This window comes from Epinephelus moara, chromosome 7 (assembly GCF_006386435.1).
Source record: "Epinephelus moara isolate mb chromosome 7, YSFRI_EMoa_1.0, whole genome shotgun sequence".
In the NCBI taxonomy this organism is placed as follows: domain Eukaryota; kingdom Metazoa; phylum Chordata; class Actinopteri; order Perciformes; family Serranidae; genus Epinephelus; species Epinephelus moara.
The window spans coordinates 2,888,644-2,915,427 of NC_065512.1; the positions used below are offsets into that span (position 1 = coordinate 2,888,644).

The window sequence follows — 26,784 nt, forward strand, 5'->3', positions numbered from 1 at the left end:
CAGGAGGTTTTTCTCTGAAATTGAATTATTGGCAGAGGTCTCTTCCTCTAAAAAACAAACGGACCTGGTGATTTAGACCGACCCCTGAATGAAGAACTTTCATTCTAAAAATCAGTGTTTTTCTGATGCTGCTCGTCACAGAGGGGCTGCTAACTACAGTGAACAGGGCAAAAACCGAATATCTAGAGCCAGTGTTTGGTTTGTCCATCCTGGGCTACTGTAGAAACATGGCAGTGCAACATGGCCACTGACTACATAGATATAAATGGTTAAACTATTCTTATTATTAGGTGATTATAAACTAAAGAAAACATTCTTATTTTATGTAATTTCTGCCAATATCTCTCCCTAAATCCAACACACTGGACCTTTGACAAATAAAATCAGAGTCTTGATAGAACATTGTGAACATGTCTGTCACCGATGGTTTTATTTCTGTTTTGGTGCCTAGCAGCAACTTAACTATTTGCCTCTCGTCTCCAGGTCAACATGCCGGAGCTGGCCTTGCTGCGCTTCGTGGTGTTAGACGACGACTACATTGGAGACGATTTCATCGGCCAGTACAGCGTGGCCTTTGAGTGCCTTCAGCCCGGCTACCGCAATGTGCCCCTGCTGGGCATGGCGGGAGACCCCCTACCCCACACCAGCCTGTTTGTCCACGTGGCGATCACCAACCGGCGAGGAGGTGGGAAGGCCCAGCGGCGAGGTCTGTCTGTGAGGAGGGTGGGGAGGCGAGGGCGGGAGTACGTCACGCTGAGGCACACCGGCATCAAGGTGGTGGATGAGACTTTCAAATCGGCCAGTTCTCCCCTCAAAGAGGCTACGGACCTGCGGGAGGAAGCTCAGGTGAGACAGGGAATGGGTTGAAGTGAACATGCTGTTCATGTGATGCATTGTGTGACCGCCACTGCCTAGACTAGAGATGATACACCGTCTCATGGTGGTCACTTCCTGTCGACGTTACAGATCAGAAGCACAGAGAGTTGTTGACTAGAGATGATACGCCGTCTCATGGTGGTCACTTCCTGTCGACGTTACAGATCAGAAGCACAGAGAGTTGTTGACTAGGGATGATACACCGTCTCATGGTGGTCACTTCCTGTCGACGTTACAGATCAGAAGCACAGAGAGTTGTTGACTAGGGATGATACACCGTCTCATGGTGGTCACTTCCTGTCGACGTTACAGATCAGAAGCACAGAGAGTTGTTGACTAGGGACGATACACCGTCTCATGGTGGTCACTTCCTGTCAACGTTACATATCAGAAGTACAGAGAGTTGTTGACTAGGGATGATACACCGTCTTATGGTGGTCACTTGGTGTGAACTGGTAGGTCTTTAGAACATTGCAGAACGGCGCATTGCAAGAAGTTGTTTGTTTCAACTCGTTTCATCACGAATCTTTGGTCTGAACTGGACTTTAGCTAGCCTATAGACTCAAGACAATCCACTGCTATTGAGGTTCGTCAAAATTTCGAGGAAGCAGCACCGCTCAGTGTCGCTAAGCATCAATGGAAAGATGGGAACTGATTTGAAGACATGTCAATGTTTCATGAACATACAGAAGTGAGAGGTAAACTCAGAGAGAATGGAGGGAAATAACACACAGAACAGGATTTCTGGTTCAGTCAGAGCCTGAGCTGCCACACAAACACAAATCTGTTTGTCTGTCGTACAGATAATATCCACACAGCCTGTAAATTAGCTGTTTGCACAGACTGTTCTGGCTGCACTGGATAATCCACAGACTACCTTCTTAACACTTTTCATTTGGCATATTTTTTGGAAGAACTGCGGAAAAAACTGCTCAGTGAGGATTTTGGATTATCCAGAGTTACCAGGACTGTGTGGTTCAGAGAGTTTTTCATGTTTCATTGTCAGCGTTTTCAGCAGCACAAACACAACTCACCTTCACTTTGGTGGTGCAGAGGCAGAAATCTCAAAGTCTCGGCACAAACATGTTTTTGTTTTGACGTGGTGAACAAAGTAGAACCAAATCGTGTCTCTGACACCTCAGCCAGGCAAGTTAAAGAAAATACCAACAGCTGAGTCACGGCAGATCAAGTGTCACTCAGCTTTTGTATTTTTAGGCTAGGTTGATGAAGACGTCTGGTTATGAGAGTGAATCGGAGTAGCTTACATGACGGTGCTGAAATCAGACTCCACCTGAGACTTCTCTGTTGGGTGAATAAGAGACAGAGAGAGGAGGAGGAGAGCTGGTGACAAAAGGAGAGTCAGTAAGAAGAGTGGAGGAGGATTATAAAGCTTCTATAAATACCAGCAAAAGTAGAACCTGGTCTCACAGCACCCACCAGCTTATCACTGAATACAAACAATCTAAGGGAGGCTGATGTGAATACAAGTCTGCTTTCTCACTATATCTGTTTTTACAGATAGAGATCATGATACATGTGTGCTCTGTGTAGCCAAAAGTATGTGGACACCCCTTACCTGTTTCAATATGACAGGTCTTGAAATTGAACTTGATTGGTGTGCACAGTCCTGACCTTAATCCCACCCAGCACCTTTAGGATGAGCAGATCTCATCACCCAACATCAGAGCCACAGCTCACTAATGCTCCTGTGGCTGAGTGGGTGCACATCTCACATCTCAGCAGCCCGGCTCCAAAATCTTGTGGATATCCGTCCCAGAAGAGTGGAGGCTGTTACAGCAGCAGATTGTATGAGTGAAACATGTGATACTGTGATACATGTCTGTGGAGTCAGGACGTGGTTAGCCTAGCTTAGCATGAAGACAGGAAGCTGGGGGACATAGCGTTGGTGGATATGAGACAATGGGCCCCTCGGCAAAGATATGCAAAGGGCCCCACCAACTGTCCTTCACAGGAACAAGACTCACAGACTTTGTGGTGGTTTTGCCTCTTTTGTTGTTGTTTTGCATCTTTCTTTAGTCGTTTTGCAACTTATGGGTTTGTATCTCTGATGTGGTGTTGTCTGTTTTGGTTGGTTTGTGTCTCTTTGTAGTTGTTTTGTGTCTTCTTGTAGTCTTTTTGTGTCTCCTCGTAGTCTTTTTGTGTCTCCTTGTAGTCATTTTGTCTCTGTAGTCATTTTGTGTCTCTTTGTAGTCATTTTGTGTCTCCTTGTAGTCTTTTTGTGTCTCCTTGTATTCATTTTGTCTCTATAGTCATTTTGTGTCTCCTTGTAGTCATTTTGTGTCTCCTTGTAGTCATTTTGTCTTGCTGTAGTCATTTCTCTCGTTGTCATTTTGTGTCTCCTTGTGGTCATTTTAAGTCTCGTAGTAATTTTTTGTCTCTTTGTAGTCATTTTGTGTCTCCTCATAGTCTCCTCGTAGTCATTTAAAGTCTCTTTGTAGTCATTTTGTAGCCTTGTAGTCATTTTGTCTCCTTGTAGTCATTTTGTGTCTCCTAGTAGTCATTTTGTGTCTCCTTGTAGTCATTTTAAGTCTCCTTGTAGTCATTTTAAGTCTCCTTGTAGTTATTTTAAGTCTCTTTGTAGTCCTTTTGTCTCCTTGTAGTCATTTTAAGTCTCTTTGTAGTCATGTTGTCTCCTTGTAGTCATTTTGTGTCTCCTTGTAGTCATTTTAAGTCTCTTTGTGTAGTCATTTTGTGTCTCCTTGTAGTCATTTTAAGTCTCTTTGTAGTCATTTTGTGTCTCCTTGTAGTCATTTTATGTCTCCTTGTAGTCATTTTGTGTCTCTTTGTGGTTGTTTTGGCAGTTTTGTGTGACTTTTTTCTGTCTCCTTACAGTTTCCTTGCATCTCTTTTTGGTCCTTTGGTGTCTCTTTATGGTCATTTTATGTCTCTTTGTGGTCATTCTGAGTCTCTTTCTGGATGGTAGTTTTAGTGACATCTTGCAAATGAAGGCCGGGGGGGCCCATGACATGTTGGACCCCTGGACTTGTGCATGGCAGGTCCATTCAGTGACCCATCCATGGGAAACAGCTGCCTGACTCACTCCAAAGTTAAAATAGATGCCTATGACCAACATCTTTAAACCAGAAAACATGTTGTTTGTTGAATGTTTATACAACAGCAAAGTAAAAAGGACAGTTTGTGGTGTTAGAGGGGGTCATGTGCTGCAGTAGTTTCTTGATGAACACCATTTTATCCATCTGCTCAGCATATGCTGACCAGACATCCCAGTTTATCTGGGATTGTCCTGGCTTCAAACTGGGTGTTCCAAGTCCCAACTTAACACTAAAATGTTCTCATTCAAAATTCACCAAAGTGTCCTGGTTATAACTTATATTTGAAAAATTATATTATAGTTGTTTTCAATACTTACAGAGACGTTTATGATATTCTGTCCCACTCAGTCTGAATTCACCACTGATTGTCTGTATGTGCATCAATCAATCAATGTGTCATTGTCAGGACTGTTGCCATGACGCTCGCGGCTCTCTCTGACAGAACCTGTCAGTATGGTTGACTGTCATGTTGAAGACAGAGTCTCTTTTCTAAACAGCTCCAGGAGACGTGCTCCTCTTTCGTAGAGTACCCAGCAACAAAATGCTGCACACACTGCAAGAGTACAGTGTCGGTCACACACGGTGGAAACGCTGATATAAGAGATCATAATAAAATGAAAAAACATAAGCGATGGCTAAGAGCAGGAAGAGAAACCATTCAATTTAGTTACATTTTATATATAAAGCCCAATATCACAAATCACAGTTTGCCTCAGAGGGCTTTACAACATATGACATCCCTCTGTCCTTGGACCTGCACAGTGGATAAGGAAAAAACATTAACAGGGAAAAAATGGAAGAAACCTCAGGAGGAGCAACTGAGGAGGGATCTCTCCCCCAGGATGGACATAAATGCAGTGTGCACAGAACAGATCAACATAATAAAATTCTTGTCATTGTGACCTTCTTCAGCGGGGCAAACACCAGTGACAGCCATGTGAGACGTGCAGCTCAGGAGGAGACCTGCTGAAACAAAACTAGAGCTTTTCATCCAAGTACAGCTAGTCTGGTGTGTGTACAGTTTGCAAATAAACTATGTTTCGTGGGTTTCAGATGACAAAACACAAGTGTCTCTGTAGGTGTGGTAAGCACTGCAGTAATTGTTCCACATCCTGATGAAAACACCTATGGTGCATGCATGAGCACATACATGTGCACGTGCATGAACGTAAAATACACTTAAAGAGGTGTTTCACCCCTGGAGAGGAGGCCTGTAAATGAAACCAGGATGTCTCTGCAGTAGAAAGACACAATACTTTTGAAATCGTTGTTAAGAACCAGAGAAAAGAATGCTTTTGGTAAAGAGGGAGGAAACCTACAACTACCAGAATGCACTATGCTGCAGCAGATTTGATCAACACTGCTTAGTTTTACTGCTTGATCTTGAGGTTTTTCAGCCTCCATTTTAACTGTGCAGGAAACAGTATGGCACCCACTGCCTATTAACAAAGTTTCGCTATTACAGCTAATGGGGCACTAAATTATGTTTCTAAAAATACTGCAGGTTAGAAATAGACAGTGCAGTGCCATAATCTTGATATATATTTGATTAGTGCTGCCTAGTTACTACCTTTTATTGGATTTCTGTCCATCCGTCTCTTGATCTGCTTCTATACTCTTTGTGTTCGTGGTGGCAGCATGGGTGGTGGGCAGTACAGAAATGTGGAAGCACAGCCTGTAGTTGGAGCAACAGCCCGAGAGCCAGTGACACTTAGCTGTGTTTTTCGCTGGGGGCCGAGATGGGATATCTAGACTGGTTTTAAGCATGAGCTCTGGGTAGTGACCGAAAGAATGAGATCGTGGATACAAGCTGCAGAAATGAGTTTCCTCTGTAGGGTGTGTGGGCTCAGCCTTAGAGATAGGGGGAGGAGCTCGGACATTCGGAGGGAGCTCGGAGTAGAGCCGCTGCTCCTTCGCTACAAAAGGGGTCAGTTGGGTGGTTCAACATCTGATCAGGATCCTCCTGGGCGCCTCCTGTTAGAGGTGTTCTGGGCACATCCCACTGGTAGGAGGCCCCGGGGCAGACCCAGAACACACTGGAGGGATTATATATCTCATCTGGCCTGGGAACACCTCGGGGTCCCCCAGGAGGAGCTGGAAAGTGTCGCTGGGGAGAGGGACGTCTGGGGTGCTTTGCTCGGCCTGCTGCCCCTGCGACCCGGCCCTGGATAGGCGCATGAAAATGGATGAGTGGATGGTTGGAAGGAGGGAAGTTCACCACAGTTCATTTACACATACTACCTAATTTTTTTTTATACAACAGCAGAGTACCATTTTAAGAGTCCTGGTTTTTGGTGTTTGAAAATATGGGCACCCTGGTGCAGCATCTTCACCGGATGACAACTTTTTGGGAACCTCCTGAACAATGAACACTGGAGGAATTCTAACCAGGGGAATTTCAGCTTGTTGTAATCCTCACCACTAATTCTTACAGACTGCTTCTTTAAAGTACAGTTTGCTGACAGTACTGACACACAGGGGGATTACTTCCTCCACCACTTCCTAAATGTCAAACTATTCCTTTAACAACCGTGGCTTTGTAATCAGATCCTCCACATTCAGCAGTGGGTGAAATGTTTGGGTGTCCACATAGTTTTGGCCATGTAGTGTAGATTTATGGATTAATTAACTGAAAGGAAATCTCTCATTTTGGCAAATTCAGTCATCTGAAAAATAAAGGTACTCCATGACACTGATGTAACTCAGCTATCACCATGAAACACTCCAGCTCATTGGTTTGTAACATTTCCCACAGTAGCTGAATAGCCTCTTCAGTATAAACGGCAAATCAAATTCTCTGTCGGGAGATAAATCCCTATCATCTCATGAATCACCCAACCCTGACACCCTCCCACACACACGCACACACACACACACACACACACACACACGTTCACTCATTCACAAACTGCATTTAATCCGCCTGCTTCACTCTCACCGTCCTCTCCCTCTGACTTGTACTCTGGTCTCCTCCTCTCTGTCTCTCTGCCATGAGTCCAGCTGTGGGCTCATCTGCCACAGTCTGTTATTATTCATCATGCCTCTATTGCTGTTTGTCCGTCACACACACATACACAGACACACACACACTTCCACACAGGTGGGGCGTGATAATCGCTAGTCCAGTTGGAGCTGTGCCAGGTGGCAAATTGCATTCTAGTGCTTGTATGTGCAGAAACAGATCTTTTGCCTCCATTATGAAGTGACCCCAAAATGGCATTTCAGCAGATTGACACATGATTCCTATTTTTCTGTCCCTGTCAGATCCGTTAACAAACCCACTTTTGCATCCTGACACACCTGCAGCGGTCGAAAAAAGGAAAATCTCTAAATGCTTAAATGATTTTTCCATTCCACATTTTTACCATATTGTCTTCTCTTTTGCCAAATGCGCTTAAGCTAAGGCTGATTTCACTGGATTAAAAGCGGCAATGACTGCCATATTGATTTAATTCACAAGAGAGACGGCAGATGACAGCAGATAGGATGGGAGTGTGCGTTTGTGTGTGTGTGTGTGTGTGTGTGTGTGTCACCCTCTCTGACCTTCCCCAGCTTAATTTTACAGCCGGAACTGTACATCTGATCTAATACTATTTCCCCTTTCCTCCTCTTCCTCCTCCTCTTCCTCCTCATCTCTCTCTTTTGCCGTCTCACTGTTTCCAGAGCACCACCGCCAGCTTCAAAGAGCAGTGTGGGCTCCCCACGGTGGCCAAACTGAAGCAGTGCATCCAGAGCCTGGCGACCAGGCTGCAGAGCCCCGAGGGACCCATGGGGGCCACCATGGTGCTGAAGGAGGGATACCCGTGTCTGGAGGCTCTGGTCAACCTCTCAGAGCCGACACGCAAACTGCTCACTGCCTACGACACGGTGAGTTAGACAAGGGCGGAGGCTAATGGTAGAGTTCACCCACATGTGCATTAATTAAAGGGTTTTTTTATGATGTTTTGAGACCTGACATTTTGAAAGATGAGAATTGTAAAATAGACATCAACTTAAAAAAAACAAATAATGAGAAAGCTCTTCTGCAAATGTCTTGTGCTTGTCACTGATTTGAAAGGCCCCACCTGGAAAAGTTTTGAATGCCACAATAAAGCTGACAGTACTTTCTTCTTACTGTCAACAAACTCTGTAAAAACACCCAAACCAAAAAATGGATTTATTTTATTCCTACCAACTGGCATTGTCTTTGTACCTTAGAGCTCCGCTGTTGTCAAAAGAGTTGTTAAAAATAGTGAAATTAGTCTCCAACAGATGCACCATTTACTCCTGTCTCAGTGAAGTCTTAGCCGTCTGTTGTAGAAAACTGCACGTTAAAAAAAGCGAGATGAAATTAAAAATGCTTTTTAACCCTTTGAAATCACCTCCCTGCTCATTTTGTGCACTTATTTGATAATACATAGGCTACCAATAAGAAGAACTAAGTCATCTTTGTCCTTCTTCCTGTAAAACAAAACATGACGTGCTTACGTAGGTTTAAACCATGCAGTAATATCATGGCGTCACCATCAATCAGTTTGCAACTTGTAGCCCAAGCCCCCAGGAACAGGGCTGGGCTTTGAATCCAGTTTTTGTAGTGGCCAAACGATGTAACTACAGCATTCAGGTCCGTCATGGGGCGCCATTGGACACAAAAAGATTTAATCCATACACTAACATTGTGACTAGACGTCTGTAAAGCAGTGAGAAAACTTTTATGAGCGTCACAGCCCCTGTAAAATGACTGATCAGGATTTGATCCATTCGGTCTGATAACATTTCTTAAATCTTTAAGAGCCACACGATTAAATCATTTAGTCCCCATTCACGCTAGCAGACATTCTGTTTGGTCCATACGGACACTTGATCCAGTGATCCTCCGGTTCCAAGGCCAGGTCCCCATGGACTGAGCTACTGCCGCCCCCTTATGTCCCATTTCCCCAAAATACCGTGGTAACAGGCCCGCTGGCTAGAATGTATTCACTCTGAGGAGAGCTGTATCTGTGACAGCTCCAGATTATGCACAAGGCATTTTTACAGTGGACTGCTTCAGCAGCTATGGAGAGTAGAACGGGCTCTGTGTCACTCTCCCTGATGGATACTGCTCCTGTTGGTGGACACAGTCAGGACCTCACCTGGTCCACTCTACAAGTGCAGGGCTGTATTTTAAAACGTAGCTTTGTCTCTGTGCTTTGGTCTTTTGTCCAGATGCAAACTGTTTCAGGTCACTAAAAATGAACCTTTGGTGAACAGGGTGAAGATGCTCAGAAGCTCTGTTTTCAGTGTGACATGTAGACAGAGAAAAAGGAGGTTTTGGCCTGAGATGTCAGTGTATGCACCCTTATCTCCTTTGTGAGGCATCGCAAATGAGGCAACATTTCGTGCAGTGGTGTACATGACCAGTAGAGTGCTGGCTCTAACCTTCTAGCAGGCCTTTTTACATGTTTACACATTCATTTCCATTATTTTGAGGGACAGAGGCGTCAGAATACACAACAGAGGTCACTGCTCCAGGGAGCCTTCTGTTTCTAACTTTTTTTTAGCTCAGTCAGATGCATTATAGAGCGATTGACTCCTTCCTGGGTCTCCATAAATCCACTTCAGTCCTGGCCATTAGTGGAGATGTGGGATGGGAACCTCCAGACATCAGGCATAAATGTCAACTTCGACTCTGGAAGACTTGTGAGGATGTCTGATAATAAAAAAGATATGTACTTTGACATATCCGATGGTCACCCCCGGGCTAATGAGTTAAAATCCTTATTTTATTTGCACAACTTGTCATTTATTTTCCACAACAGGTTAATCTGTGGTATTCAGGAGATCAGGAGTGAAATGTTTCTCATGTTTGGAGAAGAATGTTCTGTTGAGATATGGTTAAAAACCAGAACTTAATGTCTCATATAACACAGCTACAGTGTGAAACCTTACGTGAAGTATAACCTTTACAAAAGACAGAGATCGCAGTGTGCACAGTTGCCCTCAGGAACGTTACTATTAGCCATAGAGACTGGAAGGTTTAACGGCCTCCAGAGGAGGACAGGATTTGTTTGTTGTAGAATTTAGGTGAAGTTGAGAATGAGGTTAATTCCTTGTTTAACTGACCTGTATATGAAGACGTAAGTGATGTCCTTTAAAGTAAAATGACCCCTATCTATGTTGATTTATGTTGCTTTTGTTTCAGAAGGGGAACTTTTTCTGCGGGCTGTCTAGGATAGAAGGCAGAGCATTTTGTTTGAGGACAGAGCGGGAAATTAACATGTTCTTTAGATTGATAATTCCAACACCATTGTAATGATGTCTTGTAAACCCATGAGGGTTGGGCACATGTTTGTGTGCATGACACAAAAATAAAATATCAGCATCATTGTTACATCCCGGCTGCTGATCCTGTTTCTCTCGAGAGTACATCACCATAGTGAAGATAGATGCTCTTGAAATGCCGTTTTATCTGGACTTCAACAGATGAAACATGCTCAGTAGGGATGAATGGGCTTGAGGCTGAGCGGCAAAATCAAGAGAGTACAGAGGAAGAGACTAAAACATTGTTGGCTTGTGTGATTATGCTGACGATAAGAACAATAAAAGTTTACAACCACATTAGCAGCTCTGTGAAACTGTACTCAGACGCTGAGGTTATTTGAGCTAAATGCTAATGAAAGCATGCTAACATGCCCACAGTGACAATGTTAACATGCTGATGTTAAGCAGGCACAATGATCAACATGATCACCGTCTGAGTTATTGATTCGTTTAAATGCAAATGTGTGAAATAGCATTCATAACCATCTAGTTGTAAATATATATTTCAGTCTGGACGACATTGCCATGCCTCGTGGTTTAAAATCTGTATTCAAGTGTTTTGTTTCATCACAGGACGACAGCTCTCTCTGTAAAACTGGGTCCTTAACACCATATGTAAATTCCTCAGCTCAGTTCATTCAGACGTCAGACGTCGAGTTTGGTCAAAATGTTTCCAGAAAGTTTAAAATGTTGTTATGTGACACCCGGCACTGTAGCACTGAGTGTCCTGATGCATTAGATATGCAGAAACACACTCTGAGGTGACATGCATGAAACAGTCACCCACACTCCTCCTCACACACACACACACACACACACACACACACACACACACACACTATGCATACACACACTGACTGCCAGCTGTGTCTCCTCCTACTCCATCTCCTCTTGCATCAGATCAGGACCAATCTCTCCCACCTGTTTCAGCGCTCCACTGTTACACCTACACACACCTCAGCACAGAGCGTGCTTTCTTTCCAACTGCCACGACGTGTCTGTGCACGTCAGTGGAGCTAATGATGTTTGAGTGTGAACCCAGCAAATGTGAGCCCAGCAGGTCAGTGTCAGGAAGCCACAGTTGGTGTGATCTCCAGTCGTACATCACACCTCTTTCAGCCTTTCTGGGCGCACACACAAGGCTTAGTCATCTCACACTCCCCTCTCTCATCTCCCTCTGCTGCCCTGCAGCCAGTCTTCTCTCCACTCAGTCTTTATTTAAAACAGACTTCATGCTTTGTGTTGCCGTCCAACTCGAAATCAAATCAATCCCACTTGTTCTTTTGCACTTCAGAATCAGAATCAGCTTTATTGCAGGGGAGGTTTTCACATACAAGGAATTTGCCTGGTATCTTTTTTTATCTTTAATACCTTGAAACCAGATACTGTGGTAGAAAAGTTGATGGTTATCAAACTGACAAATAAATGCAACCAGAAGGAAAATCTCAGCTGCACATAAACATCTCCTCCTCCACCACCGGCCAGAATTTTTAATACAAACTTCCACAAAAGTTTTGATTATAATGAAGTGTTTGTTCACTCCCTCAAAAAACACCTGTCATTCCTTTCAGGGTAATCGTAACTGATGATAATAAGAGCCGCCTCTCTCTCTCAGACTCTGATCAAATTAGGGAGTTCTGATCAAATATACACCAAGATTATATTGCTGAATTATCTATTTCTCACCTAGAATGTCTTCAGAAACATATTTTAGTGCACTTTTTGGCTGTAATATGAGAATTTGTGAACAGGAAGTGGCGCCATACTGTTTCCTGTATTGTAAGAACAGAAGCTGAAAAAGCAGAGATCAAACAAGACATGTATAACTGCAGACTCATTCTGTTTGTAGCGTTCATCATACGCCCCGACAAACCACGCCCACCACCAGCACAAGACAAAGCCACCAACACACAGTTATCTGAACTTATAGTGAGCGAATATGAGGACAAACGGAGCAATAATCCACATTTGAATTCATTATATAAAGACGTGATTCAGCTTATAAGTAACGAAATGTAACCCTGACTTTAACTGCCTCTCTTTGAAACAGACAGTTCATAGCTAGCTAAACACTGACTTGGCGTATTCTTATAATGGGCAGGTCACGTAGCTGTTTCAGCCGCAGCTGTACCTACCTGCATCAAAAAGTAAAACTAGGCAGTGCTGATCAAACATAAACCAAGACTCTGTCACTGCCTCGTCTGTCTCGCTCAAATGTTTTAGGTTTGTGTTTAGCCGTAGTTCAAGATTGTTTGTTTCCAACCAGTTGCCATTTTGTTTCCTGTGTCAAAATGGATCAGCTCACATTATGGCACTATACCAGCGGGAGTGTTTATTGGTCTGGTGCAGTGCATTCTGGTAATTGTAGGTTTTATACCTCTTTCTACTGCAGAGACAGCCCAGTTTTATGTAAAGGCCATCCTCTTTCCAGCATGAAATACGTCTTAAAGTGAAGAAAAGCTGCTTGAAATAATCAGATAAAACACATAATGTAGGGCTGACACTAATTATTTAATTATCTGTTTATCTGTCTGATATTTTTCTTTGGTCAATAAAATGGGAGACAGGAGTGAAAAATGTTCATCAGAGTTGTAAAACTTTACATTAGGGAAGCAGGAACAGCTCGAAAACTTACTTAGATGATAATAATTAATAATATGGAAATAGTTCCTGTTGATCTGTTTTATTAAATGACTAATCATTTCAGCTCTGATGCAGTTTATGGACGTATCATTATGAAATAAATCACACATTTCCCTCAATTTTAGCCTGACATATCTTACTATGTAATGACGAAAACTCTGTGTGTCTGTTCCACGTTTTTCTACTCACTGACGTGGTCAATCTATGTGAAACTGCACATAGGCATTGAGGACTGGCATAGGTAGAAGGTGACACAGCTACCAATGGGTATGGCCTAGTTTGGTATTGTTTGGAAACTTCACCACTCTTTGTACCATTTCAATAAAAAGCTCTGTGGGTTTGATCAGTCTTTGCTTTTAAACAAGCTGAATGAGTTAAACACAAACTGTCTTCCTGCGTGTGCAGATGATCGCCGCCCAGAAACAGCTGATTGAGAACGCGGACGCCGTTCAGGAGAGGATCGCCCAGGTGCAAAGAGAAGGTAAAGTGAGAGATGGATGAATGGATGAGATGACACGAGGCGCTAATGAACTGAGTGAAGATGGTTTTGATGAGCTCTCATGAATAAAACCACTGCAGTATGTGATATGCCCAAATCCTAAAAATTCCCCAAATGAGCGAATCTGACTGGAAACATCAAACAGCCGAACTTAATGAGGGCGACTCCTCAGAGGATCTGTCAGTAAACAACATTACGAGTGCTCGCTGGTGATTTGACACTCTCATACGTTTGTCAGTATGGATTTCTAATTAGAGAAAGGTGCTCTCATTTTTGTACTTTTTGAGATGAGACGCATTTTTAAAGAAAGCATCTCCACTTGAAATGTCGTTTACAGTAAAGTTGCACTTATAAGACCTCACAGTTCTGTCTTGCATTAACACTTTGTTTGCTGAGCAGTTCCAGGTGTAACGCAGCAGTGTGACGGCGTCTGCACAGTCAGACCTGTGCATTATTAGACCCCGTCTCTCCTGACCTTTATCTGTCAATGTAAATGTCATGCAGGGTGACACCTCAGCGTAAATATGTAAATCCAGTATCGACCCATCAAGACGTGTTGTTGACATTTGCCTCCAGACATTTTGAGTGACTCACAAAAATAAGTGAGAATCACTCTCACTCCTGACAGTTACATTTCACCTGAATCTGAGTTGTTGACACCTGCCCGTCTCTGTAAACTGATGCAAAGCTCCTGTCTGTGTTTGTTTTGCAGGCATGGACTTCCACGAGGATCTGTCTCGGCTCGGGGAGAAGGAGGGACTGAAGGGACGCAAGCAGTGCAAAGCTGTGGAGAGTTTCACCTGGAACATCACTGTCCTCAAGGTACTCATAAAGATATCAAAACTCTCAGAATGAATGGGGTTAATTACCTTTCTTTTTTATTCTTCCCTCTGTTTCATGATAACTGTGACATATCTGATATTTCATCCACACTTTTATTCACCAGTTAAAGTTCAAGTTGAACACAACAAAGAGGCACAAACGCACTCCACGGTTCAGCTGAGGCTAACAGCAGTCTGTCGTAGCAAATTCAAAATGGAAATTAATCGTTTTCATTGCTAAATTAGGCACTTCCTGTTATTGCCTCCATCTGTTGCAATTACACATTATTGCAATAAAGCACTCACATTATTCACCAATTTAATTTGACATGACAGACCACCGTGTTAGCTTTGGCTCAAGTGCTTCTTGCAGTGAATCTAAACGGTAGAGTTTTCCTATTTTTACTGCATTAAACTCCAGATGGATCTGCCGTCCTGATGTAAAGGAAAAAAGAGAATAAACCCACCTGTTTAGGGGCTGTTAAATTCACTCAGCACCAAAACATTTTGATATATTGATTTTGGATCCCTGACATAAAACATGAGGCAGCTATTCAGCTTTGTGCATGTTTATGTAAACGTTTATTTTTAATTGTTTTCAGGATTTAGTTTTGTGGAATATCCTTAACTAAAATTCTTAAACTGTTACAATTAATATTTATTTATTCAAAGAAAGGATGAGTGTGTGATGGAGGTTGTTTTTGGTGAGAAAATCACAGAGAGGAACCACCCGACCCTGCAGCTGTCTGAGGTTCAGGTTTCCCAGCTTGCAGATGTGAGGCCTGTGCTACGAACCCAGTTTAACTTACCCAGGATATCTTCTCATTATCTGGTTTGACTAACCCTAAAACTGGCCTTCTGGATAACCAGTACTACAAAGCTGGTTATCAACTAGTCCAGTCTCAACTCGAGCCGAGTTGACTGGACCTCTAGCCACGAGCGTGTTCATGTGGGAGAGGCGGGGCTGTTAGTTACGGGCGACGTCATCAGAACCATGAATGAAGTCGGCTACTTCATATCATATGAGGTGAAACTGTACCAAAAGTGTCTGCAACTCTGAGACAGTGAAATGTCAGTCATGTGGGATGGAATATTAGTATTTTTACTTTAATTGGATGATGACGAAACAACTCTAAATATGTCACATAAAATACTTTAAAGTGACACCAGACTGTTTCTGCAATTGAAGTAAAAAAAATGGAAAAGTAGTTAATGACTGATGACTGTTGGGATTGGGTCAAAGTTAGCCACTAGCTGGTGAACAAAGTGGAAAATCTAGCAGTCAAAGAGACAGATATGTTCTTCAGAGCTGAGAGGAGAGTGAATGTTGGACTCTGCAAAAACACTTGTTCTGTTGCCCCCAAGACGCCAAAAACAAATCAGTGAATGCAGCTTCAAATCAGTTGGTAAATATGTCCGCAGTTGTCCAGGACTCCTGCCAATCACATACCAGGAAACAGTCCCAGCTAATAACAGCGTGTAAAACAAATGCTACTTCACATCTACTGCATGCATGAGTCAAACTTGTGTCTTCCTGCAGGGTCAGAGCGATCTGCTGCGAGGAGCTAAGATGGATTCCCTGGATGCCCTGAGGCAGCTGGCTCTGGCCTGCGAAGCCTGTGGACTCACCTCCTCCTCCTCCTCCTCCAACTCCTCGTCCTCCACCTTCTCCACCGCCGAGCTGCACTACTCCTCCCACCCTCTGTCTGGCCGCCGAAGCAGCACGCATGGCAACGGCCGCATCTGATGAAAAAGGGAGCGGACAGAGTAATTACAGAGGATAACAGAGATGAGGAGATACGAGAGAGATGGAACAAAAAAGCACCACAGGAGACAGAGGCTTTTCTCTCTGGCAGTGTGTGTATCCCTTTATCCAGTGCAGTATGTGTCTAGACTAGCCTAGACCGAAGCAGTGTGTCTGTTAAAGCCTTACGGTGAGGTCATCAATTTATCACTGAAAGGTCCGGCCTGTAGAGAGGCTCATCATGAATGTCGTAACTCAGCCGTGGAAAGGCAAAGAGAGACTCTCCACACGGGTTCTTGAACTTTTTGACGGCTCCTGCTTGCTTTTCTGTGAGAAAATGTGTGACTCAATATTGTAACTCTGCGGGTTTTCCTCATTAGACAGGAAATAATAGTCGCCTGAATAATTTGTGACAACGGGGCTGTCGTGATGTTCACGGTCCTGTTGGTGTTTGGAGGTAGAGTGAGGAATGGAGATATGATGGCACGAGTTATTCTCTGCCTCAGCATTTCAGCTCGTCCCCTGGGAAGGCAACAAGATCACCTGTGTGTGTGTGTGTGTGTGTTTACAGTGTTGCAAGTGGTGCTGTAAGCGACTGATTGACAGGATGTGACCCAGAAAAAACACACAGGTGGAGACAGATTCAAGTAGCCTATGTTTGTAATGTAGTACTACTTCTTTAAACTCACAAAAGTTTTATGGTAATTCTAATTTTCCTTTAGATGCAACTGCAGTTAATGCAACTGAACTCTCACAGCAGCTTCAAGTAGAAACAGACAACTTTTTAACTCCCCCCCTCTGGCATTTCTGTCGTTCTGTTGTTACAGTTTGTGCCACGGTCGTAAAGACAACCGAATTTTTTTCCTTTTCCCTCAGAGGCTAGCAACTCCCAACACACAGTCAACTCTGCATTTTGTTTTCCACTAGGGTGTTTGACCGTCTGCCATTACTGAGCTCGACTCAAGCCGGCTGATGGTGTCATCTGCAACTCAGCTGGTCAGATCGCTGGCAGCTGGTTTTAACGCTGATAATTAGATTAGATAATTGAGCTTATCTAAAGTATCACTGGTTATTAATGAGGTTTGGGAGTTTGGACAGATTAAACGTCTTGTTCATTCAAACATTGGCTAATTTATCTAATTGACTGCGTTGGTTCTTTCCAGACATGAATCTCTTAAATGGGGATAGCTGCCGATAGCTACAAAGGAAAACAAAAGCGCTGCCCTCTTCCCGCTTTCGTTGCGCAGTGGTTTGACGCTGCATTTTGTTTTGCCACAGTTAATGTGGTTGTTCCACGATGGTGGATGGTAACTGAAAAGAATATAAGTCCAGTTCAGACCAAAGATTTGTGCCGAGATGAAACCGTTTTAGAACGTTGCGGTGAAAAGTTGCAGCGGTGTGAACTGGCCGGTCTGAGCTTGACTCAAGCCAGCTGATGGTGTCACCTGACACTCAGCTGGTCAAATCGCTGGCGGCTGGTTTTAAAGCCGATAATTCGATTAGATAATTGAACTTATCTAAAGTATCAGTGCTTATTATGAGGTTTGGGAGTTTGGACAAATGAAACGTCTTGTTCATTCAAACATTGGCTGACTTATCTAATTGACTGCGTTGGTTCTTTCCAGACTTGAATCTCTTAACAAAAGCTGGACTTCTTGTCTGGTCTGTTTCTAAACTTTTAACGAGAGTACACAAAGATCCGCTTGCAACTCTGAGCACACACACCTTTCATCATCTAACTGCTACGCTCATGTATTGTGTGAAATAACCAGCAGCACACATACACAGACACACACACACACACACACACACACACAGGCTCTTGTTATCTCCACCAGCCCGTCATGTTCACTTGGAGAGGGGACGGCTGAAACGCGAGGAGAAGAGGTGTAGCGAAGAGGAGACACGGTAATTGGAGAAGTTGCGGATGTGTGTTGATACTGTAGTACAACATGTCTGCTGTAGTACATGTGTGGATCACATAACCTCCTCACTATACCAACATGTGGAGCAAAGTGACGCTCAGAGACTGTACATGTGTTAGTGTGTAGAACAGATGCCTGCAGCAGTGATGAAGTACACAGTATTGATGTAGCAATAATAAGTTACGGGAGAGTGGGCGAGGGTGTGTAACTCAGTGTGACGTGACTGAAGGAGTGACAACAGTAACTTTATAGCTCAGTGATGCTTTTAAATGTGTTTGAAAATGGTGTCCAGCAGGTGCTACTGATCTTAGCTCATAGGTGTGCTTACCTGTAAGTGATGGCGTTCCACTCGGCCTTTTGAGTTCAACTGTGTGTTTCTTCTTGACGCAGGCAAACACCTGATACCTGTTCTTTTAACTCAGCTTTTCTACTCATATTCTTGTATGTTGTGATGCTGCGTTTGAACCAAACCTGACAAAGTGATGCTGAACAACACACAGGACTAAGCTAACAGATTAGACGCTGATCTTTTCTCTCTTGAACAAAATTTTATCTCCAGTGTTGGTGATTTACAGGCTTTATACTAAGTTGAAGGATTACATGTTTTAAGTCGTTTAGTTTAAAGGGTAACTTCAGTGTTTTTGCTCTGTTTTTGTTTCTAAGTGATAAACGGGAACAACAGTTTTGAAACTGGTCCAGTACTGAGCGAGGAGCTGACCACTGTCAACCTATGGAAAGAGAAAGACCTTTATGTTTAAGAGTAAGAGTAAAGCTAAAAACACGCTGGTGCTGCCACTGCGTGTCAAGTGAAGCGTGTCAAGTGCCGCCCTTTACACATGCTGGGCGTGTTGCGCTGCAGCTCGACGACCATGCAAAGTACTTAAACTGAAAGATTTGTTCTTCCTCCACCTCCGCATGAGCCTAAAATCATGTGTGGAGGGCCACTAATTAAAATTGATTTCTCACCTGAAGAGCCCAGGAAGTATCTTTTAGGCCATTGTCTTCATAACAACGGGACTGTGGGTTGTTTAGCTTGGGGTTTTTTCGACCTCAACAATGAGTCTCTCCTCATCCATTTGTCATGACACATGAGACACAGCAACAGCTGCAGAGTTCTCTTTATACATCCATGGTGAGGAGAGGACAACAGCTGCAGAGTTCTCTTTATACATCCATGGTGAGGAGAGGAGTCGAGCTGCCACAGGAGCAGAGACAAAGAGCTGCTACGGGAGCTGGTGTGTGCAAGCAGAGAGTGAGAGGGGGAAACGCATTTAATTGCGGGGGTGGCAAAGGCTGGAAATAGGACAGTGGCGTCATTAGTCTCGCGTGACCAACCTCCCTTACTTCGGAATGGGAATCTGGGGACATTTGTCTTTCGTTTTGTAATAGAAATGGGCGGGGATATCCAGACCACGTGACGGCGTTGCCATAGGTGCGGCACGTGTGTTACATGTAACAGAGACGTTGCAGCTCTGCAATATAGCTGAATCAAATGAAATCATATCCATTTTAATCTCTTCTTGCGATGCACTGAACACTTCCTTTTCTGTTGTACTACGGACAACAATTTGGGGAACAGCAATTCCGGTGTGGGCGGGTGTAAGGCAAAGCTTATCAGCCGTTGGTCGAGGAAGTACGGAAGTACACGGATTTGGATCTAATCACATCACTGCTGCTGGGAGCCAGCGCTAGTTCTATTACAACTTTCCTAAGGGAATGTCCACAGACGACAGAGTCAGCCAGTGTGCTGACGTCATCGGCGTCTGTGTAAGAGACTATGGCGTCATGTGCAGCCGGGACATGCGTCCAGGAGCGCTGACGTGCGTCTAGTTGCTGCTGGTGTGGGGTTGTACATTGAAAATAATAGGGCGTATGTATTTTTGACGCATGCTGTGTGCAGCAGGTGTGTTTTGGCCTTTAGAGTTCAACCAGAAACATCCGCAAAATTACCAGTGCCAAACACACCAGACTCCATTTAAAGAAACAGCATTTTAGCATGTAAAGAAACAGCATGTTTATTTCAACCAAAGCAGAGTTAGCGATTGTTGGAGCAGTGGAAAGACAAACCAAGACAGCTTTTTGTGAGTTTCATTTTGATTCTGTCGACTTTGAATGACGTGTGTTTTATGCTGATAAAATTCTAAAAGTCTGGTGGGTTTGATGATGGTGACTTTGGGGCTGTTTCCGGTTAAAAAAAATTGAGTAATCCTTTCCATAGTGTTGTCAGGTGCTTATAGTAATAATCTGAGCCTGTCAGTGGCAAAAACACTTTTAGTGGATGAAAATTGACGCCAGTTTCACTGCGCTGTCTCTGGACCAAAACTGGACCAGATGTTGTTCCCATTAGTCACTTAGACACAAAAACATGGGGACATTGTGTCCGAGTTGAAAAAGGTTCCCTTTAAACAGGGCTTTTTTTTTCTTAGTTCCAAGAACTTAACATTTTAGAGGTTTTTAAGGAGTTATGTCATTAAACAGATCAAGTCAGGCAGGTGTGTTTGAAATGTTTTTTTATTATCTTTAATCTCACTATGATGTCACGGATTTAAATTGATTTCCACCTAACTCTGCAAACAGAAGCAGGCGTGAGTCGAGCAGGGAACCCTTGAGTGGAAGACATTTTGAATGTTTATTCTGCCCTTTGAGGGAGGCAGGAAGGTGGACCGACGGGAGACGAGCATCACAGATAAACATTGTAAGGCGCTCACCTGCAGTTCGACCCAGCCGCTGGCATTTTGCAGCAGACAGGATGTAATGAGAAACACTGAACTGCGGGCATGACACTACGGTTTGCTAACCCCCTCTTTAAGTGCTTGTGCAGGACTACTGTATGTTCTGAATGGCATCCTGTATTTTTGTACGCTGTTTCGCTGCCTTTCATTTATCTACGCATTCCTTTCCTTTTCAAATATCATTGACCTCGTTCTTACCTCCACTTCTCTCCATCCTGTTGAGAGACAGAGCTGATGTACTGAGTCCTAGCCACAGGAGGAGGTTGACCTGATAACATTTCCATGACTGGGTTTTTTCCTCTTTTGTTTGTTTGTGTGTCTGAGAGAAGGCACGTGCTTCTAAAAGTAGACATATATATAGAAGAGAGAGCAAAGGTTGAAGGACAGAAGAAGAAGAAGAGGGGATGGATATTGGATTAACTGTTGTGTGGTTGGCTGGGCACACCTGCAGAGCTCCATAATTGGCTGTGAGCAATAGACAGAGTGACAGCACCTGCTGTTTGGGTCTATTAATAACAATCTGACTCACTGGAGGCCTTGGCATGTGTGTATATGCTGGTGTGCTTCATGTCTGTCATGATACCATGGTGCCCTTATCCCTCGCCTGATGATGCAAACTGGTCCCCACACAATACAAACACAGTCATTGCCAAACTATTTGCCATGTTTCCTCTTGAACGCATTGAAGCAGCTTCAGGAGCCATTTGGAGGATCTCCACTGCCCCTGAGCGGTCTCTTGGAGATGTGCTGACCTGCAGGGAGCATCCTTCTGCATTAATGATGCATCAGCTACAGTAAAACATACCACAGTATTAGCTTTCCGTGTTCCGGTTTACATGCCTGCTGACACGGGGCATACAACTGGGTCAGAGAGCGAACAGGCGATGGGATGCAGTAAAGATGGAGGTCACAGGGTGTATCTTTGAGGGTGAACATAAGAGTAGGAGGTCAGGTTTCAGTAATTAGCTCTTTTCTAGTTAACCTCATTCTCAGAATAATTCATTAGGTACGTACTGTATTTACAGAGAAGACGTAGACAGTGATGACTGTGCTGCTCCATTAAACTAAATGTAAAAACAGAGAAATACGGCAGCTTGTTATTTCAGTGGAGACCAACCTTTGCAGTGTGACCAGAAGATACAACTCCTGAGGCGCTGGTTTGTAGCTGGCTGATTCCAAAAGGACCATACCTGTGTTTCTGCAAGAATTAAAGTGGAAATAGACAACTTCTTTACATCTCTTCCCCTCAAGCATTTCCAAGTGGCGGCACTGCTGTTGCAAAGATAACCAGAATACTTCCTGTTTCTGTCACTTTAGATGTTCCACCATATCCCATTTCTGCTTCTTTGGTAACGGGATAGTAACTGCAAAGAACTTTTATTGATACTCTTTGGTGACTAGGAATATCTACCAGATGAAACCAAGCCAAGGCATCCTCTGCAGTAGTCATGTGATGCCATTGGGCCCAAAAAGATCTTTCCTGCAGACTGGAGAGACGTCTATAAATCAGTGGATACTTTTTTTGGAGCGTCACAACCCCAGCGATATGACTCGTTTCACTATTGGGATTTAATCCATTCAGTTCAACAACATTTCCAAAGTCTACAAGAGCCACAAAATTAAATAATTTTACCTCCTTTCAAATTAGCATAGAGCTAAATCAGAAATTAGCCACTTGGCTCGCAAACGTCTGTGCACTTGCTCTATGGGCCCAACGATGCAGGAATTTGATACCCAGGAAGTCAAAGCTTTTTGACTCCATGCCCTAATGAGCAAGTTTCATAGGAATAAACAGGGCCTCACTTTAACCCTTTGAAACCTGAAGCAACATCACTTTCAAACTGCTGCTTTCAAACACCTTTTGCAAGTATTTCAATCTCTGAGCCCCGAGAAAGTTGGTGTGATTTCTTTCAAAAGCACGGGGGAAAAAAAAGGCAGTGAGCAACTTGGTAAGAAATGTCCCACAAGTTGCAAAAAACTAATAGATTTAGAAAATGATCTAAAATTGGGGAAAAAAGAAAAAGGCTGTTTATAAAATATATATTTAGAATTAATATTATTACGTACTTAAAATTATGGGACAGAATTATTCGAATTTTTAAGCACTTCTTCCAGGTCATTTCCTTGTTTGTTTGTTTGTTTTTAACTTTCTTTTTTTTTTTCTTTTTTTTTTTTTACTAATTTTCTTAATTAATTTTTTTCTTTTTATTAATTTCTTGCAAATTTTTGTGGCCATTTCTTCTTTCATTGCTCATTGCTTTCTTTCCATGTTTTTGTAAGAAATCAAGCCAATTTGCTCAGGTTTCAAAGGGTTAAACACTGTATCCATGGATGGACTTCAACTGCAAAATGTCATTCAAATTAATACCTACTAACCAGGAAGAGACTCAAAATGACCACAAGGAGCCACAAAAAGACCCCAAAGAGATGCATAGGAACTGCAAAGAGACACGGAATAACTACAGAGACACAAAGAGACACAAAATTACTAAGAAGAGATGCAAAACCACCTCAAAACACAAGAAATATCTAGGGAAAAGGGGCAAAACAACCACAAAGAGACACAACATGACCACAAAGACTAACAAAACATAGACAGAGGGACACAAAACGACTACAGAGAGATGCAAAACAACAAAAAAAAGATGCAAAATCACCACAAAGTCTCCGTTTCTTACTCCTTGGGGAGATGGTGGGGCCTTTTGCTTCTATATGCCCAGGGACCCAGTCTCTCGTAATCCGCCCGTGTCTATATCCAGTTCCCTTAATACAAAAGTGCTATCCTCTTTCTGTGTTGGTTGCAAAATGTTTGACATGCTTCCTTTGTGCTGTAAATTGAGCCTTCATTTCTCAAGGAGAACATACCCGGTGGCAGACAGAGCTGCACAGTGAAAGTGAGGCTTATAGGGAAGCAATCTAAATGCTGATAGTCACATTATTCTTTAGCTATTACATTATGCAGTCAACATTTACTTTATAATGAGACCGTAAAGCAAAAAAAACCCTGTTTATTTCCACTTTAACCTGCTTACTTCAAATCATTTACTGCACACAGACCATTTTATTTTAATGATATAGACTGAATGTGCTTTTTTACCTTCCAGGCAGCTATTAGTTGCAGTTAATGTCAGTAAAGTCGGCTCGCAGAGATTTGCTTAAAGTGAATCCAGGTCAGGGAGCATCATGCTCAGGTTTATTTTTGCTGTAATAGCACATTGTGGTGATGCAAATTAAAGCAACTTTTGAGACGTGCACAGCCTTGTATGTGCAAGAAGCGACCAAACTGACAATATCCGCCTCACAAGGTACATTCTTGCTTATTATTTGTCGTCTGGGTCTGAATTTCTAACAATAGAGCTCATCAGTGCGACTGTGGCATGATTTCCCCACAGCAGCAGAATTTTTCAAATAAACTTTCCTTCCTTTTGCACCAGCACACAGTGATGATGCCTCTGTTCATATAAATAAAACTGAGCATGATGTGCGCTGTGTTGGAGCACGTGTCCAGAGGAAGTTTCAGGTCCATAAAGGTTGCAAAGTTTTGGAAAACAGTCAGCAGTGAAGCACGAAACACCGATATGGTCCTTTAAACATATTTACATATGAAGCATTTTCTTATCCTCTCCTTTATGTCACTGCGCCTACCTGATGATATGTTTACCTCTGCAGAAGGCACTGTGGTCATCCTCTCACTACAGTGCTTTATGATGTTCAATATGTTGTATCTCATTATAACCTGATGCTGCACCCTGATCTCTAAAGTACAGACTCCTCTACGTCCCTTTATGCCCTTAAAAGTGGTGGGTGAGGTGTGATTTCTTTGAGTTTGAAGGACAGAGGTGGCAGACAGATCCGTGCTAAAGTGCAGGGTGTTGCATCAGGTGCATTGTATCTCTGTTACCCACGTGTCTTAACCCAGAGCTCGCTCTCTCTGTGCTCTTCAGTGTGTGATGCTACCTATCTCTGCAGACCAGTGGTCAAATAGTGCTTAGCATTCATTCGAATAATTGAAAGAGTTGTTTATACCTGCCATAGTGACGTGGACAAAGTCGTGTGAAACACTTGAAATGTGTTGAGGTATTTTTAGGTTCTATATTACCCGTGGCATCTGCAGTGTCTGTGTTGGCCTGTGTCTACACCGCTGACCTTTAATCCAGTGTTGCTCCCTGTTCTTACAGTCACTGTATGTTTTTGTAAAATAGAAGAAAAAAAATGACCAAAAGAAGAAAAATATTTATTGAAGTGTGTTTTAAAAACCATAAATAAATATAATGAATTAAATGGACCTTGCTTTTATTTTGAAAAGCTACTGTGTTTTCTATCTGACAAGTAATCAAATATAACAAGAGTATGTATCCCGGACTAAATAAAGTTATCTTTTCCTGACCAATTCATCTTGTTGCCTCGTTTTTAGGGATCCATGATACTGAACTTTCTTCTGATATCCAATATGCTCATACAGATATCGATATATCCCCTCCTAATTTTAGTCATCATATTATGCATGCATACTCTCACTCATACTTAAGGTGACGGCCCACCAGCAGATGGAGACATGAAATACAACACTTTTCAATGTATCTAATATCGTGAGCAAAGGGTCAGTTGAGGTGGTTCAACATCTGATCAGGATCCTCCTGGACGCCTCCTGTTAGAGGTGTTCCAGGCACGTCCCACTGGTAGGAGGCCCCGGGGCAGACCCAGAACACACTGGAGGGATTATATATCTCGTCTGAACATTAATCAACATTTCAACTGCAGTCCTTTGGTGAGATGTTTTGACACCAATAAAAGGATAAAAATCACAGGACAATTCACAGGACAGAGACAGCATAAAGACATGAAGACAGCATTAACTACAGCAATTAGAAACTGTCAGAGTAGAACAGGAGCCATGCAAAGCAACTAGCAACAGCAGAGCATCAGAACAATACAATAACACAACAGCAAACAGACATGTCAGCAACACGCTGCACCAACACACAGACATGCAGAGCAGCAACAGAAACTAAACATAGATAAAACACAGTAGTCATTGTGTAGGTTATGTGCACTAACACACAGGCCACCTGACAGAAAGTGAAGCATGCTGTTAATAAAACAGATAGAAACCCCTCCAACAAACGGTTTAGCTATCATGATCTGCAAGGAGCTGTGTTTGTAGAGAAGGCTCTGGCAGCCTGTTGGTTAACGAGCCAATTAATCACCATAGCAACAACCTGTCTAGTCAGGTTCTGCAGTGTGAAAGGACTGTGACCAAACCAACTTCTTCTGTGGTGTGTGTAAACCACTTAAGGTAAGTGTTTGCCTGTTATGTGGTTCTGTTGGTTCTGTTGGTGTGAGGAGGTCATTTGTGTTCAGTCAGTCCCTCACTGCCTGTTTGTTTCTCTGTGGTCACTCATGCTGATGTTGCCATGGCTACAGAGCCTTGGTAAGTTCAGTTATGAAGCCAATGTTACATAGAAAATGAGAAATTCACCCACTGCTGACTACTGAGAGTTAGCTGCCTGTTGTTGTGTGTTACTAAATATCATTATTACTAATTTGGGACTGTATTTAGATTTGACCATGTTAGTATTACTGTCCTGTTTTAGACTACACACACTCCTCCTCATACGCCCCCTGGTGTTGTGGCAGATACACTGAGGATATATAACCACTGTGTCTATATACCTGATACCAACACTGTTCAGTGAAGTTACATTAACCAGAGCCAGTCTCTGTGTCCTCATCCGACCCCCCATATTGGTGAACACAACCTAACCCAGCTAAAGCCTCTACTACAATGTTTATAAAGGACATAAAGATCTGTGATCGGCTTTTGTTGTTGTAGAAGCCAGAAACCTGCAGCCTCATCAGCCTTCAACAGTTGAATTGTGCTGCATTGTAGGTGCTTATATTATTTTGTCTACCCCACTTATTAATGAGTGTAGACTAGGTAACAGAAACACCTCCCAGTAACACAGTACAGTTCAACAGCACCACAAACTACATCCTCTACTGTACACAGGTACAAATCTGAGGTACTTATATTTCACTTTAGTATTTTATTAGGGTCCTGGCAGTTTACACTATTGTAATCCTAGGTATTCTTCTTCTTCTTCTTCTTTCTTCTTCCGAGGAAATCATACTTCCCATGGGTGAAAACTCACCAAACTTTGCACAAAGGTCCAGTCTCATGCCAGATATCC

The 26,784-nt window shown here is 43.0% G+C and overlaps 1 protein-coding gene across 1 annotated transcript in view; it reads left to right on the top strand.

Annotated features, from left to right (window-relative positions):
* Window positions 1-19,009, top strand: part of plcl1 (phospholipase C like 1) — a 133,267-nt gene extending 114,258 nt beyond the window's left edge. The window contains exons 8-12 of the mRNA XM_050048752.1: window positions 484-846; window positions 7,614-7,817; window positions 13,278-13,353; window positions 14,084-14,193; window positions 15,733-19,009. Of these exons, the coding sequence (XP_049904709.1) occupies window positions 484-846; window positions 7,614-7,817; window positions 13,278-13,353; window positions 14,084-14,193; window positions 15,733-15,939 (960 nt within the window). The 3' untranslated portion in view covers window positions 15,940-19,009. The remainder of the gene's footprint in view (window positions 1-483; window positions 847-7,613; window positions 7,818-13,277; window positions 13,354-14,083; window positions 14,194-15,732) is intronic.
* Window positions 19,010-26,784: the final 7,775 nt, after the last annotated feature.